Below are 15324 nucleotides of genomic sequence, written 5' to 3'. Positions count from 1 at the left end.
GTGCCTGCGTGTGCACCTGTGCGCACACCTATCTGCTGCCCCTCACCCCGGGCTTGTGTGGGTATGGGTGCTGGATTCGAGGAGGTGACGAGGGTGGCTCTGTGCTCCCCTTGGGCTCCTGATCCCTCCGTCCAGGCACAGTGGTCAGGGGCAGAGGCAGGCGAGGATGGAGGCCTCGGGAGGCACGTCCCCCTCTGCTCCGCCCGGGAAAGGCGTCTCCACCACTCCCTGACCTTCACCACGACCCTTTCATCTATAAAATGGGCCACTGCAGACATGCTCTGTCGTGAGTGTTAAAGGAATTTGCAAGGAGTCTGTGCAGGGTGGACACCGTCCTTGACTTCTGATCAGTGCTTCCCACACGGAGATGCTGTAACCGGAGTCAGCGAATGGTGGGCCTTGGGGGCACTTCCAGCGGGTGCCGCGCCCTGCAGGACCGCCCTGCCCTGATGGGGGTCGGCACCTCAGGGCTCTGCGGGAACAGCTCTGACCCTGGCGGAGGTGTCTTTAGGGTGTGAGGGGTCTGGGTGACAGTGCAGCCTTGGTGGGTGTTGGGGACAGTGGGAGGGGTGGGAGCCATCATCACCTCCAAACCTCAGCGCCTCGGGACACAAGGGCCTGGCGGGGTTCCTCACTGTTCAGAAAATAAGTTTTTCTTTAATTTCAGAGAGAGGAAGGGAGAGGGAGGAATAGAAACATTAATGATTAAAATCACTGATCAGCTGTCTCCTGCACGCCCCCTACAGGGGATCGAGCCCACAACCTGCAACCCCGGGCAGGTGCCCTGACCGGGGATGGAACCATGACCTCCTGGCTCCTGGGTCAATGCTCAACCACTGAGCCACACCAGCCGGGCAGGCTCCTCACGCCTGCAGGCTCTTTCCTCTCTTGAGGTTGTTTGTTCTTGATGTTCATTTCGAGATGAGTTACCTACGTTTGTGTGTATGGGGGGCGGAGGGAGGGGCCGAGAAAGGAACCTCAGGGTGGACGGGCCCAGCCCTCAGCCCTGCACACGCAGCACCCGGGCTCAGCCGGCTCGTTCGGGATGTTTTATTTTCTGAAAGTAGACAATCTTTGACTTCCACACCACACCGGCCCCGCGTCCCTCTGCACGTCTCCCAAAGTCCTTGGCTGTGCTTCCGCGCCCGACCTCGGGCGCACGGTACCGAACAGAGGCGGAGAGAGGAGCTCTGGCGAGGTCTCGGGGCGCCTTCCCTCTCGGTGGCCGCCGGGGTTCGTATTTACACGCGATCCGTGGCCAAGGTCCCTCCACGGCGGCAGGTGCCACGGGCCCTGGGCGGAGGGCGCCGGGGTTGGGGTCCCAGCAGGGCCTCCCTCAGGCTACAAGGCTGGCTGAGCCTTCACAGGAGGCAGAGCTGCTCTCAGCCTCAGGCTCGGGCGGCCAGGGCCCATCTCCCGCCTCCCCGCCCTCTCCTTGCAAAGCCAGAGAACTTCCTCTGTCACCACCAAGACCGTCAGCTATTGTCCACTCACCCCGACGTGAAGAACCTTCTTTAAATACGTCACATGGAATTCTCTGAAACAAAAACGAAGCAGAAACCGCACCAGGAACAGGAGCAGGGGACAGACCAGTCCGGGTAACAACTGTGACACTCAGCAAGCCAGACACGAAAAGGACCACCTGAAAAAAAATAGGTCCCGAAGACCCGCGTTTTAAAAAAAGAATACTTGACTGCGTTTGAAATTGTCTGTTTTTTCCTGCAAAACACCACGAGGTTTGGCAAAAAAAAAAAAAAAAAAAAAAAATGTCAGAGAAGAAATCCTAGGTTTAGAAAACACTGGACGAGGAGAAGGAAAGCTGGAACCCAGCTGGCCTCGCCGGAAACAGGTCGCGCCACCCGTGTTGTTGTGTGGACGTTCGCTGCACAGGTTGAAGCTGTTTAAAAAGAGCTGTGAGAGGCCTGGTTGGCGCCCGTCTGGCCTCGCACCCCGGTTCCAGGCGCAGAGCGTGGTCCCCGGTGGCCAGGGTGGGCGTGTCCAGCGGCAGGAGCTCGGACCCTCCCTGGGCCTCCCTCCTGGTCAGCGACAGATCCCTGTTCTAGGGTGCAGCGGGCCTCCAGGTGGCCCCAAAGCCTCCCCCCGCAGTCCCACGGCGGGGTGCGAGGGGAACGACCCCATGCAGAGTGGGGCCAACTCAGGGAGGGGGAAGGGCCTTGGGGAACGTGTGACAGCGCCTCAAATCTCCAAGAGACCCCGACGCTTGGGGGCGCTTATCTGTCTCGACTGTGTGTGTGCGTGCGTGTGTGTCTACCTACCTAGCAACCTATCCGTATATGGTTATGTTTGTGGAAATGTGGGGGCCATGGAGGCGGAGGGGCGGGGCGGGGGGACGTTCTCCAGGCCCCGTTTTCTGGCCCTGGGCTGGGTCTCCCCAGCACGCGTGAGGCTGGGCCGGGGCCCCCCCGGGGTTCCGTCACAGGCAGGCGGGTTGGCTGGCCCCTCAGCAAAGGCCTATGTACTTGAGGTTGTTCTGAATGATGACGTCGGTCACGGCGTCGAAGACGAACTGGATGTTACTGGTGTCGGTGGCGCAGGTGAAGTGGGAGTAGATCTCCTTGGTCTCCTTGTTGCGGTTCAGGTCCTCGAACTGCCGCTGGATGTAGACGGCCGCCTCCTCGTAGGTGTTCTGGCCCTTGTACTCGGGGAAGCAGACGGTCAGCGGGATGCGCCGGATCTTCTCGGCCAGCAGGTCCTTCTTGTTCAGGAAGAGGATGAGCGACGTGTTGATGAACCAGTTGTTGTTGCAGATGGAGTCGAAGAGGCGCAGGCTCTCCGCCATCCGGCTCTGCGGGGAGGGACACGCGGCGTTAGTCTGGGGGCTGCGAGGAAGGACCCCAGACCCCCACGGCCGAGCCTCCCAGCCTGGGCCTGGCCCCCACAAAAGCACCCTTCTGGCCCTAGCCGGTGTGGCTCAGTGGATAGAGCATCAGCCTGCGGATCAAAGGGTCCGGGTTCGATTCCAGTCAAGGGCGCGTACCTCGGTTGCAGGCTCCTCCCCGGCCTGGGCCCTGGTTGGGCGCATGCAGGAGGCAACCCATCGATGTGTTTCTCTCACATCGATGTTTCTCTCTGTCTCACCCTCTCCCTTCCATTCTCCCTAAACATTAATGGGAAAATGTCCTCGTGTGAGGATTAAAGAAAAAAGAGCATTTTCTGCTGGGTGTGTCCGCTGCCAGGTGCGCTGTCTGCAGCGTCTCCCACTGGCCCTGCCGCCCTGAAGTGGCTGCACCCCCTCCACGCCCTGAGCCCGGCACGGGTTGTAAGAGGCTCCTTCCCTGTTGGCGCCTCCTCCGGGCCCAGTGGTGACAACACGTGGCTCTGGGGCTGCAGCCTGGTGGACGGGGCATCTCTAACCTCACACCCTGCGGGCCCTCCTGCCCCACCTGCACACGCCAGCTCAGGTCTCCCGTGGGGACGCTGTCACCACGTGAGCGTGGCGGCCTTTGCCAGGCAGTCAGCTCGGGCCTGCAGGGGTGGGGCCCCATCCTTTGAGCCCCGATCCTGCCCGTGTATACTGAGTCCTCAGCCGGGGTCTGGGAGGGGAAGGGGGGCCTGTGCTTTTGGAGCCAAAGGCTCTAGGTCAGAGCTGGGGAGGCTCGGGCTCCTCTGTCCCTGCTGGGCCTCAGGGTCACTAGAGGTCACACGTGACCAGGGCAGATCCTGGGACCCTGCCGCCTGGCGTGGCACCGGCCCTTCTCTACCGCTCTCCTGAGGACTTCCCAAGCGCTGCAGCCACGGTGGGGTTTTACGGAACATAAAGCAGACGCCAGCGTTCAAAGAACCTAAGGCAGGGGTCTGACTCCCAAAGCCGCAGTCTCCACACGGAACCAACTGCGGGAAGGAGTTCCTACGGCGGTGGGAGGGCCTCTGGTCTTAAGAGAACGGGGAGCAGCTGAGTGTCCGAAGCCCAGAACCAGTTCAGGTTAGATCCGAGGCTTCGGGTTTTAGACCAGGTTATACCACCGACGTGGTAACCACGAAACCGCCGCCGGCACTGGCCGTGTGGACACGGCGCTGCTCGCCTGATCCTCACACCTTCCTAGTCCCATTGCACAGATGGAGAAACTGAGGCCGAGAGGCAGGAAACGTGCTCCAAGTCCCCCAGCCCAGAGCTCCAGGCTCACTGCACTCCTGGGGTGGACGGGCGGTGCTGGCGGGCCCACGGGGGGCTCATCCCAGGGTGGGGGTGCCTGGGGAGGCTCCCACGGAAACCCTGCTCTCCACGGACCCTGAGTTGTCTGAGGTGTGGGGCTGACAGCGTCAGTGCTGAGAGGGGACCAGGCTGAGTGGGGAGGATGCTCAGAGGCACGGCCAACCGTTCCCCCGAGAAGCTGCCCCGAGAGCCGGCGCACCGCCCGGCTGATCATTTTCTGCAAAAGCAACGCCGCGTCTTCTTTAGAACAAGCCCTGGAAAGCGAGGCAGCTCAGGTCTGGGGGTGCCCTTCCTGCAGAGATGAACGGAAAGCAGCGCCCCATTCCCAGCAGGGCCTGGAGGAGCCGCACTCGGCCGGTGTGAGCGCTGAGTGGCGGACTGAATTATCCCGTTCTGCTGGGAGCGATTAGCTTGAATGGGTTCCTGGAAGCCACAGCATAAAGACTAGCCGCGCTGCCGTCTCTCACGGGAGTGATGCCACAATCAGAGCTGCACGGTCCCCACGTTTTACACGATGTCAACAGTAGACGCAGCCACTGGCAGCCAGGCCTGAATCCCTTGAGCAAATGCTTGAGGGTCACACACCCTGAGGGGCAGACAGGTCCTGGCTCTGATGGCGGGGACGGAGCCCCAGTGACCAGGCAGGGGGCTCTCCCGAAGGCTGAGAGGGGAGGTCTGGCCACCAGCAGGTGGACCCGGCAGGCCAGTGGCTGGGGATGGAGCTGGGGTTCACGGGTGGGTTTGCAAGCCCAGAGTGGGGGCCAGGCAGAGGGGACAGGACATGGTCAGGTCCTGGCATGGGACCTCCCTGAGCCCTGCTGGGTCACCTGGCGGCTTTTGTGTCCAGCCCGGCTCCGTTCGGGGGATGAGGGTGGAGTTTGGGAAGAGGGGCGGGGGGGGGGGGGGGGCTCCTCCACACGCTGAGAGGGTGCCTGTGAGCAGGGCCGTCCAGGGCTCAGCGGGCCTGAGATGTCACCAACTGCGCCTCCCCTTCCAGCCAGCAGCCCCGTGGCGTGTCCCTGTCCCGCTGCCAATGCAGCAGAGGTCGGGGACGCTTCTCGGGGGACACGGACCCGCTGGAGCTGCCTGTGACCAGCGGGCTCCAGTGCCACCAGCTCGCTCCAGGGCCTGCTCCCCAGGGACATGGGGCCCGGATCTCGTCTGCACATTCGTTTATAGAAATAACACGACGCCTGTCGGGAGGCCTGGGCTGCAGGGGGGCCAAACCGGGGGACGGGGGGGGGGGGGGGCAGGGACATGGCAGAGGACTCTGTTTCCTCATCTCTAGGACGAGGTTGGTTGTTACAGACCAGAAAGCCCTGCCGCTGGGGGAAGCCCGAGTGCTTGCCACGGAGGGGAAGCCAGCTTTCCCGGGGGAGGTGGGGCTGGGAGGCGGGGCCATGGCATGAATGAGCTCCATTCACCAGGGATGACGGAGCCAGCCCCGTGGCTGCCACCCTGCAGCTGGGCCACCAGGCCTGTCCGGGCAACAGGGTGCCAGGCTCCAAGGGCGCCGAGCGCGGGACCCGGGCATGGAGGCCGCCTGGCAGTTCCCCGCTGGGTGGGGCAGAGTGTGGCTTACGGGGCACGGGGTCGCTGACAGTGCGTGGCCAGCCTAGTCCACCGCCTGGTGCCCGGCCTGCCGAGGGGAGTCGGGCCTGGGCACCCCCAACTTCTTTAGTGGGGAGAGGGCAAGTGCGCCCCACTGTCAGGCCCGCGCCCTGATGTCCCGGCAGGTGTGTGGCCGGGGCGGGGCTGTTGGACCTGCAGCCGTGGAGCGTGTGACGGGTTGTGCCACCAGAGGAAGAGCACGTCAAGGATGGCGCCGGTCACTCAGGGAAACAGCTTACGCTCCGTCCCTCAGGCGGGGACAAGCCGTCCAGGGAGAGAGAGGAGGCCTGGGCGCTCAGGGGCCTGCTGGGTGGCCACGGAGGCGGGCGGGGGCTGCACTAGGGTGGCCCCGGGCCCCGAGGGGGAGAGGCCAGGCTATGTCCAGGCCGCAGGCGCACAGCCCTGTGCTTCCCCAGGCAGCCAGCCCAGCGAGGGTCCCGTCCCTCTGGGGTTCATTTCCCTTTCGGGGTCCCGGTGTCCCAGGGGAGCTCGGAGGAGCAAGATCCTGGCTTGTGCCCGGGGCAGGGGTCCCACTGAGACAAAACCTCCTGAGGACAAGACCCTGGGCCCTGAGCCAGGCCACTTCCTGTGGCTTCTCCGCTGGTTGGAGACAACAGAACTTGGGTTTCAACAGCCGCCGCCTCCCCCCCCACCGCCCCCCCGCAGGGGACGTGGGGCTGTTAGGGACCAGGTTAGGGCTGTGGTTAGGTTGCGGTGGGGTGGGGTGCAGATACCTGTCTGCCCTGTGTGTGTGCAGAAGCCGGGGCACCAAACTGCAATGCCCCCCAGTCCGCCACGTCCTCTCCTGAGCCACGGCTCCCAGGGACCTGGAGCAGTCTGGCGTCCGTGGCGGCGGGCACTGCGCAGGCTCCCACCATCCCACGGATCCCCCACATTCACCCCGACACCCCCCATTTCTAAGAAGCTCCTCTGACAGCCGCCTCCCGTTTTCTGGGCCCCACACGCCGCACAGACTCGGGGCGGCAGCTGGTCCTGCCTCGGGCCCGAGGTTCCCTGGTCTCCCTGTGCCGCCTCCTGCCTGGCCGGGGCCTGGAGACCGTGGCTGCCCCCCTGCTTCGGTCTCCCCCGTCCTCATGGAGCTTCCAATGCCCATGGAGGCTGAGAGGCGACAGAGATGGGCAGACAGACAGACAGACACACACCACGCAGCCAGCCGGCATGGCTGTGCTTCCCGCAGAGGCCCGGCCGGGGGAGGGGGCGGCAGGAGGCGCCTGAGTCATCTCTCCGCCTGCAGGGACGGCTCAGTCGGAGCTGAGCTTGGAGCTCGGAGGGAGCTCGGAGCTCGGCCTCCCCAGGCAGCTCCAGCTCCTGGTCGCCTGGAGGATCTGTCGCTCCACCCCCACCCCCGCCGCCCGGGAAGCGTGTCCCCCGTGGAAGGGCAGGGCCGCGTGCTTGGATGGAATCACATAAGCCCGTGGACAAGAGGCCGCGTGTGGCCGTGGTCAGCCACCCACAGGGAGGCAGAGGGGCTCCGCGCACGGCAGCCCCCGGGGCCTTGCTGTTGCTGAGCTGCTGGGAGTGTGACAGCAGCTGCCACCCAGGGCGGCCGCTCCCCTCCCTCTGCTCCGCTGAGCCTGAGCGTAGTACCCAGACACTCAGTAGACTTGCTGCCGTTTCCATGACAACTGGGAGGAAGCCTCCACCCTCCGAGCCCAACACACCAGCACAGACTGATGGCGGGAGGGTGCAGCGGGTTCCTGAGCCCGGCCAGGGGTCCCTCCCTCCACAGCTGTCTGTCACTTGTTGGGGTGCGGGTAGGAGAGGCCCTGGGGGCTGGGGGGATGCTGCTCCCCCTGAGAGACAGGGCAGCAAGAAGGTCCTTTTAGTGACCTGCTCCTGGCGGATGGAGAGGCAGGAAGATGGCGCTGTGTCTCGCCCATGTCACTCGGTGGGGGAGTAGCCTCAACAGCCGCCCTGACAGCACGGGCCTCACCCCACCCCCACCTGTGGCGGCTGCCGTGCTAACCCCATGCCCAGCTGTTCATCTGGAGGTGGCATAAGGGGCTCCCCGTGCCAGGGAGAGGCGCTGTCGTGGGCGCCGCCCATGTTCCCATTTTACAGAGGCAGAAACTGACTCGGAGGGCTCACCTCGCCCGCCCAGGCCCCTCAGCCTGGCCTTCTCCTGTCTTCCCCCACTGCCACTGGCCTCAGGAGATGGGGAGGGGTCTGGGGACAGAGGTGGGCGACCTGGTCACTTAGAGACCAATCTGGTTAGTACTCCCCTCCTCTTCCCCCTGCAGACCCAGTGCTGCAGTGCTGGGCCGGAGAACTGGGCTCATGAGGCTAATGAATCAACCAGCCCCCGACTGATGGCTCCTGGAGCCAGTCTGCAGGGACAGCGCAGAGGGGCGGAGCTTCCACCACTGTACGGGCAATGGGATCAGGGTGGGGGTGCTGCCTGGGGGTCCTCTCCCCACAGGTGCCCAGACCCAGGGTCAACCAAACTCACTCCCCAAGCCTGGACCCTTGGGGTGTCAAGACAGAGCAGAAACAGCAGCTCAGTCCCTCACTCCCCCCACCCCCCGCCCTCTGCTCCCCCAGCTACAGCCACGGGGGACCTTCCCTGTGGGACACCCCGCACCCCTTCCAGCCTCTCGGCTCCTAGGACCCTTGGTCAGGCGCCTACCACCCTCAGTGCCCACCCATCTCCACCTGAACCCTTTCTCCTGCTCACTTCAGCCCTAGGGCTCCCTGGGCGACACGTTGTGGGCGAGGCAGCCACCAACCCGAGTGGGGCCCCGAGTGGGGAGCCCTCCTCTGCTCTGACGGGCAGCCCGGTTCTGCTTGCACTTGACCTTCCCTGACAGCCCCGGGTCCTGGTGGCCAGGAGACAGCAGCTACGTGGGACTATTGAGAAGCGAGTCCCGATAGAAGGGTGGCCCACAGGTACGAACAGCCCTGCCGGTTGGCTCGGTGGTTGAGCGTCGACTTATGAACCAGGAGGTCACAGTTTCGTTCCGGTCAAGGGCACATGCCTGGGTTGTGGGCTCAATCTCTAGTGTGGGGTGTGCAGGAGGCGGCCGATCCATGATTCTCTCTCATCATTGATGTTTCTCTCTCTCCCTCTCCCTTCCTCTCTGAAATCAATAAAAATATATTAAAAAACAAACAAAAAACCCCACCACGGAGTTCCGGGGCTGCAGGCCTCGTGCCCAACCCAGCGCAGACCTCGTCTGAGCCCAGAGCTGAGGTGCACGCTCAGCCCCGCCGCCTGGCTGCCCCCACCCCAGCACCTTTGCTCTGGACCCTGGGGGTCACTCTTGGCTGCACCTGGAGCTGCCACCGAGTGGGACAGAGCAGCGAGGAGCAGCCTGACTCAGAGGCCGAGTCACCTGAGAGGGTCACATGTGCCAACTGCGCAGACTGCCCAGTGCAGGGGCGGGCGGCCCGGAGGGCGGTGCTGATGGATGAGCTGACTTGGGGGCTGTCCCTTCGCATCTGTGCAGGCCTCTCCTTCCCCTGCCACTTCCTTCGCTCTTGCTGGGACCCGCCTCCCCCCTCCTGCCCTGGGGCTCCCCCGCACCCACCACAGCCACCAGGTCCCTTCGCTCCCCTGGGCAAGGCTCTCCAGTGGCTTCCATCAGGCATGGATGGTCCCACACTCTCTCTTCTCGCCGCGGGGCCAGGCTGTCCCTTCTAACCCAGAGAGGCCTTCCCTGACGTAGCCCTAGTCGTGATCACTATAGCCCTTTCTGCTAATTTGCTGCACGGCTTGGAGCACCACGGGGCCGTGCGTTATGGCTCCGGGTCTGCCCGAGGGCGGTGCTGTCCGTGGCAGGGACCCAGCAGGGCGGTCTGCCCAACCCGGGCCCCGGCAGGCGGGCCAGATGGTGCCCGCTGTGTGTACTCGGAGTGGCAGCCGCTGTGCGGGGGCCGGGGTGAGAGGCGGCGTCTGTGTGTGCCCGGATGCCCCTGCCCCCTGCCCACACAGGTGCCCCTGCCCTGGCGGGTCTGGGCCACGGAGGGTCAGACAGGAAGGGTGGGGAGCCGTATCCCCTCTCCCCTCTCCCCAACTTCCCCTTCCCATGCCTAGCGTTCGGCGGGGACCGTGGCGGACAGCAGGGCTGGGTACCGTCCTGGCCTTTCGCGGCCAGTGGCTGCGTCCTTTCTCCCTGTAGCTCCGTCATTCAGCTGATCGATCTGGCAAAACCCCTGAGAAGGCCTTTGATAAGCAAGGGCCCCGGCTCCGCCGTGACGGGCTATGCGAGCCTGGGTCTGGGTGGGTGAGCCTTGGGGTCATTTTCCCACTTGAGCCCCTCGTGGCCAACCCCCGGGGGTTCTGTGTGCAGAGGCCCCAGGGCCTGACGCCCTTGTGCTCCTGCGGTGGGGACCCGCGGTGGGGACCCTCGGTGGGGACGTGCTACCCGCCCGCTCCCGCTCCTGCACCCCCAGCTGCCACCTGCAGACATGCAGCCCCGAGGCCACGGACGTGTTAGGAGGGAGATTAGCGAGCGGCACAGAAAGATTAGCAAGTAGGACGGGCACCCCTCCTGCCACCAGACACTCCTGGGCTTCGGGTTTTCAGGGGCGTAACCCTCCCTGGGATGAGAGGGGCTTGGAGAAGGGCCCCTCCTCCTCACAGTCTCTTCTCCCAGCTCCTGTGGCCCCAGGGGACGCAGGGAAGCCCATTTCAGAGCGCGGCCCACGGCCTCGGGCCAGCGACAGATGGGGCTTCTATGGGGCGGGGTGGTTCCGAGGAGCCCAGAAGTCAGCCGCCGCCCACCTGTCCCCCGCTCTCTGGTCCAGGGGCCATTGCCCGCCTCGCAGTAACAGCAGTGAGCGGCCTGCGCGTCACACCGACGGCTGTTTAAACAAGATAACGCGGCCGGCTGCTCGGACCGCGGCCCTAATAGCCTGACACCGTGTCCTGAGCTGCCGGGAGCAGCAGCTCGACTTCCTGTGCACGGAGCTGTGCAGCCGGCGCCTCGCCTCTGTACGCCCGCCCCCCCTCCCGCTGGTCTGTTGGCTGGGGCCCGGTTCCCCCACTGGACAGCATGGAGGGGGCGGGAGGGACCCTAAGTAACAGAAAGGGTGGCAGCCTCCTGCTCCCCAGCCCCGGGCGGGGACAGTGCACCTGCTGAGCCCCTGGGCAGTGTGTTCTCAGAGCCCGAGCTGCCTCCTTTGTGTGGCGGGGCCACCCCTGCTGCGCCCGAGGGCTCAGAGCTTGTGTGTGCGGGACCGTGCAGCCTGGGCCCAGCCGCCTTCCTGTGCGCCCTCACCTTCCCACCGGGATTGCCTGGGCCCTGCCATGCCCATGCCCGGCATGAGCCTAGAGCCAGGGCGCCACAGCACAGTGTGGTCAGCCCGGCTCCCGCCCTTCCATTTACTCTGTGGCCAACCGCACACAACACCAGGCTGTTCCCAGGCCTAAGCCCCTGCCGGCCTGGTGGGTGGACTGTGCCAACCACTCAGGGGCCGGGCACAGGTGGCTACACAAGAAGCCTGGAGCCAAAGCCATGCCATGCGCGCCCCCCCCCCCCGCCCCCCCAGGGCCCCAGCGCGAGCTGGAGGTGGCCCTGCACCAGAGCACCTTCCTGTTCCCCAGGGGGGACCTCGCCCATCGGGTGTGCGGTTCCTGGGGAGACCGAGCAGGCCAACCAGGGGGTGGCCACCGCGCCCGTCGGCGCTGCTGCTCCCAGCACGGCCCAGCGCCCCAAACATACACACCCCCGTTCTGCTTTCTGTTCTCACTGAACCTCAGAGTCAATGACCTGCCGACCATTCCTGCTCCCGTAAGTGCTGGCCACAGCCCGGGCGAGTGGGACATGGATGGTAGACATCCTTAACCTGGGGGTGGCTCAGACAGGCTCAGACTCCCACTTCTGGGACAGCAGATTCCCAGGCCGACACTGGGAGCGTTTGCTCTGTACGGGCCTGGGGCGCCCATGTCCTGCTCCCCCAGTTCACGCCCAGGTACCGAGGGGGAAGGGGCGCTGGCTGCTGGGGCCTGCGGGGAAGCATGCCTTTCCCCGTTCACTGTTGCTCCCACTGAAATGAGAACTGTTTCCTGTTTGTTTCCTGTTACACCTGCTGGCGTGAGCCAGGTGCCCTGCTGCCGGTCACTGATGGGGAATTAGCGAGCGGCAGGTGCAGGTGCCTGCGGACTGGACGCTGCCAGCGGGCAGGCCTGGCCCGGGGCCTGGAGGCCGCACTCTCCCTGGGAGGACACCAGAGCGAAGAGGCCCCTCCCGGTTCAGCTCCGGAGGCCCCTGGAGCCTGTAGGCTCACGCCCTGTCTGACACGCTTCAGCAGGGCAGGCCTGCCCTCCTGGGCACCGCCCGGCCACGCCTGGGAGCAAAGGCTGGTGGAAGCACGGGGTGGGCGGGGCCAGTCCCTGCAGGGACGTGAGAAGTGAGAGACCTGGTAGGTGACCAGTGGGGACCTGCCTGTGGCCAACAAGATGGGTTTCAGAGAGAGAGGCTCATCCGTAAGCAGCCCCCCCGCCCATGCACGCGCCACGCAGCCACACGCTGGGATGAGTTAGGACACTGGGCCCCTGGGCCCCTTCACGCCCCCCAGGCACCACCACGACAGGGGCTCGGCCCGGGCACGGCTGCTTCTAACCCCGTGCCCATCGCCGTCTGTGCCCAGCAGTGTGGCTGGAGGCGTTATCCTGCCCGGGACGTGTGGTCCGGCAGGTCGGGCAGGCGCGAGGACTGCCAACAGGCCTTCGGAGGAGCTGGCGCAAGTTCACGAGAGAGCAGAGCGCCGGGCGAGGCCCCTGACGTTTCTGAGCGGCTGCTCCGGGAGGAGACTCCTCCATCCCCGGCCGCTGACCTGGTCTCAGGATGCACACACAGCAGCCATGAGGCCGAAGCCCAGTACGGCCGCTCCCCAGCCCGTCAGCCACAGGACTGCCCGGACCCAGGGCCCGGGCCGGGCTGACTCAGGACTTTTCGAGAGGACACGTCCTGGACAGGGAGCAAGGCTCGGCCTCAGGACCGCGTTGGCGCTGAGCCTGTGGGTGGGCTGCGAACCCACGTGTGAGCCGAGAGCAGCAATGTGAACCCCACACCCGAAAGCCGTGTGTGGCTCGGGTGGGGCTGTTTTTGTGGGAGGGATGGGGGACGGGGACGGAGGAGCAGGGAGCCCTCTGGCTGATCACCGTTCTGGACGGGATGAATGTGAACAGAAAGAACACGTGCGGTCACGGGCTAGAGGCGGCTGATACACAGGGACCGCCCGGCTCTTCAGAGCGACGGACAGTACATCCTGTAATTCACGGATGACGGAGCCGGTCGGCAGGCCCCAGGCGGGCTCAGAGTCGCCGGATGTGTCGCAGGTGAATGTTTAACAGCCCCGGGGGGAGGCGGATTGGAAGCGCCTGCCGAGTTCCCTCTGCAATTACTCTCACCAGGCGGATCTGAAGCCCCCAACTGGATGTCACACGGCCCACAGATTCCTGAAGAGTGGACACTCACACTGGACCAGTGCCACCCAGCTCTGCCCTCCCGTGGGCTCGTGGGACAGGGAGGCTGTGCCCGCTAAGCCCGGTCTCAGCACCTCTGCAGCTGGGCCCGCTCTCCCCGCACGGGCTGGTCAGCACTGGGCGAGGCCCCCACTGGAGCCCAGCGGGCCGGCTTCCTGGTTAGGGAGGGCCACCGTCTCAGAGACCCGAGGAACACCCCGGGCACCCCCTGCAAACCCCGCCAGGCACAGGGTGAAGCTGCTGGTGGAAGAGGCCGCGAGGGGGTGCGTCCGGCCCTCACGGAGGGAGGGCGGCTGATGTGCCCACGAGGAGGAGATGGGACGAATGGAAAGGCCCCGCTAGGACCCCGAGGCCCCACCAGGCGTGTGGAGCGGGACTGAGGGTGGGACACACGGAGCAGAAGGCCTGCCCCGCCCTTTTCCTTCGGCTGATGTCTGACAGGACCTGCTGGGGCGCGGGGCGGGCACCAGGCGGACAGGAGGGGAGCCCTGGAAGCCGCTGGTGTGCCGCGAGGAGGCTGCTGCCAGAGGCACCGATGGCTGCGCGTCTGCTGGGAGCAGAGGGAAGGAAGTCTCCGTCCAAGAGACTGAAATGTCAGCTGCCAAGTGCCAGGGCCCAAAATAGGTGCCAGGCTGCCCTGCGGAGAGGGCACCGCTGGCACTGCCTCCCTCTCCCCCTCCCCCTCGCCCAGGCCCACCACGGCTGAGCTGGCGTCCCACTCAAACTACGAGAAGCCCGGGCCTGGGGAGCAGGTGCCCATCACTGCCAGCCATTTACCGAGTAACGCGGGCCGCAGGCTCAGACCCAGGGCCAGATGCCCTTCGCCTCTCCAGGGCCAAGACGAGGGCCGGGCAGAGCAAAGCACCTTGGAGGAGGCCAGGGCCGGTAGAGCCCGCACAGAGGCGGGGGCTGCTCCTAAGTGCCGGCAGCGCCCCGAGATCCGGCTGTGTGAGCTGGTCATCCCCTAGCAGCTGGAAATCTCATAGCAGCTGGCCGTCCCCTAGCAGCTGGCCGTCCCCCTAGCAGCTGGCTGTCCCCTAGCAGCTGGCCGCCCCCTAGCAGCTGGCCGTCCCCTAGCAGCTGGCCGGCCCCTCCAATGCTTGGGACGTGTCATGGGCCACAGAGACAAAGAGCTGGTCCGAGCTCCCAGGGGTCACTGCTGGGGAGCACTCAACCAGCTGAGCCCTGTGCCGCCTGCACCTGCCAAGGGCCTGACTTTCTGGCTGGCTCTGTCTCTGCGGAGCCGCTCAGATCGGTGCCTGGGGCTGTCCACGCCGAGGGCTCTGGTCCAGGAGGTCGCTCTGTCCCAGGGTCGCCATCATCCGTGAGGTTTCAGAGAAGCTGCATGTGGTCCCAGCACGTGCTGAGGTCGGAAGGAGCAGGGAGCCAGGCCTGGCGGGAAGGCTGGTGGCCCACAGGTCGGCGGCACCGCCCTCTGGCTCTGTCCCAAGTCCCAGGGCAGGGTTCTTGGACCTGCGTCCTCAACCGAGTCAGGCGCAGGAGGCAGAGGGGGCACGTGCTCCCGTGCTCTGTTCAGGCCGCTGCCACTGATGGGGCGGGAGCCGTGGGCAGTGCCAGCCCTGGTGGCCATTCAAGTCTCCTGAGCCCAGGTGGCTGCCCGGCACCCAGACCACAGGGAGGCTGGTCCCACGGCATTCCCCACCCTGACTCCCTGTGGGCGGCCCAGAGCCAGTCCTCATCCCAAGGCCCTCCCTGGAGCCCCCTGGACCCACAGGGTGTGGGGACCCCCGGGGAGCAGTGCCAGGCCTCCCTGACGTGATGGGTGTTCTGTGGGCCGCAGCCCCCGCGCCACAAAGCAGGCTGGGTAAGGACACTTACGGGCACCAGGGCCCATCCAGGTCTAAGCCAAGCGCCGCCCCACCTGCCGTTTCCCTTTGCAATCACCTCCTCGGGACACACCACCAGCTCTGTCCCAGGGGCGGAAGCCCGTCTTACCGCAGGACCGTGCGTCCCCGCAGCGTGCCAGCTCCTGACACGCCATTTTTACTTATTTTTTAAAATATATTTTTATTGATTTCAGAGAGGAAGGGAGAGGGAGATAGAAACATCAATGATGAGAGAGAATCAT

General features: G+C 65.3%; 2 protein-coding genes across 2 annotated transcripts in view; one reads left to right on the top strand and one right to left on the bottom strand.

Moving 5' to 3' along the window:
- The window catches only part of RSPH14 (radial spoke head 14 homolog), a 48152-nt gene that overhangs the window by 6441 nt on the left and 26387 nt on the right, over positions 1-15324 (top strand). The window lies entirely within an intron of this gene.
- GNAZ (G protein subunit alpha z) overlaps positions 1037-15324 on the bottom strand; it is a 33054-nt gene continuing 18766 nt past the window's right edge. The window contains exon 3 of the mRNA XM_070399454.1: positions 1037-2806. Coding sequence (XP_070255555.1) covers positions 2462-2806 — 345 coding nt within the window. The 3' untranslated portion in view covers positions 1037-2461. The remainder of the gene's footprint in view (positions 2807-15324) is intronic.

The sequence above is a fragment of the Myotis yumanensis genome, unplaced genomic scaffold, assembly GCF_028538775.1.
Source record: "Myotis yumanensis isolate MYYU_CA2020_CCGP unplaced genomic scaffold, mMyoYum1.0.hap1 SCAF_19, whole genome shotgun sequence".
NCBI classification, from domain to species: domain Eukaryota; kingdom Metazoa; phylum Chordata; class Mammalia; order Chiroptera; family Vespertilionidae; genus Myotis; species Myotis yumanensis.
Note: the sequence above shows the minus strand (reverse complement) of the source record. Positions and strands in the feature narration are given on the sequence as shown.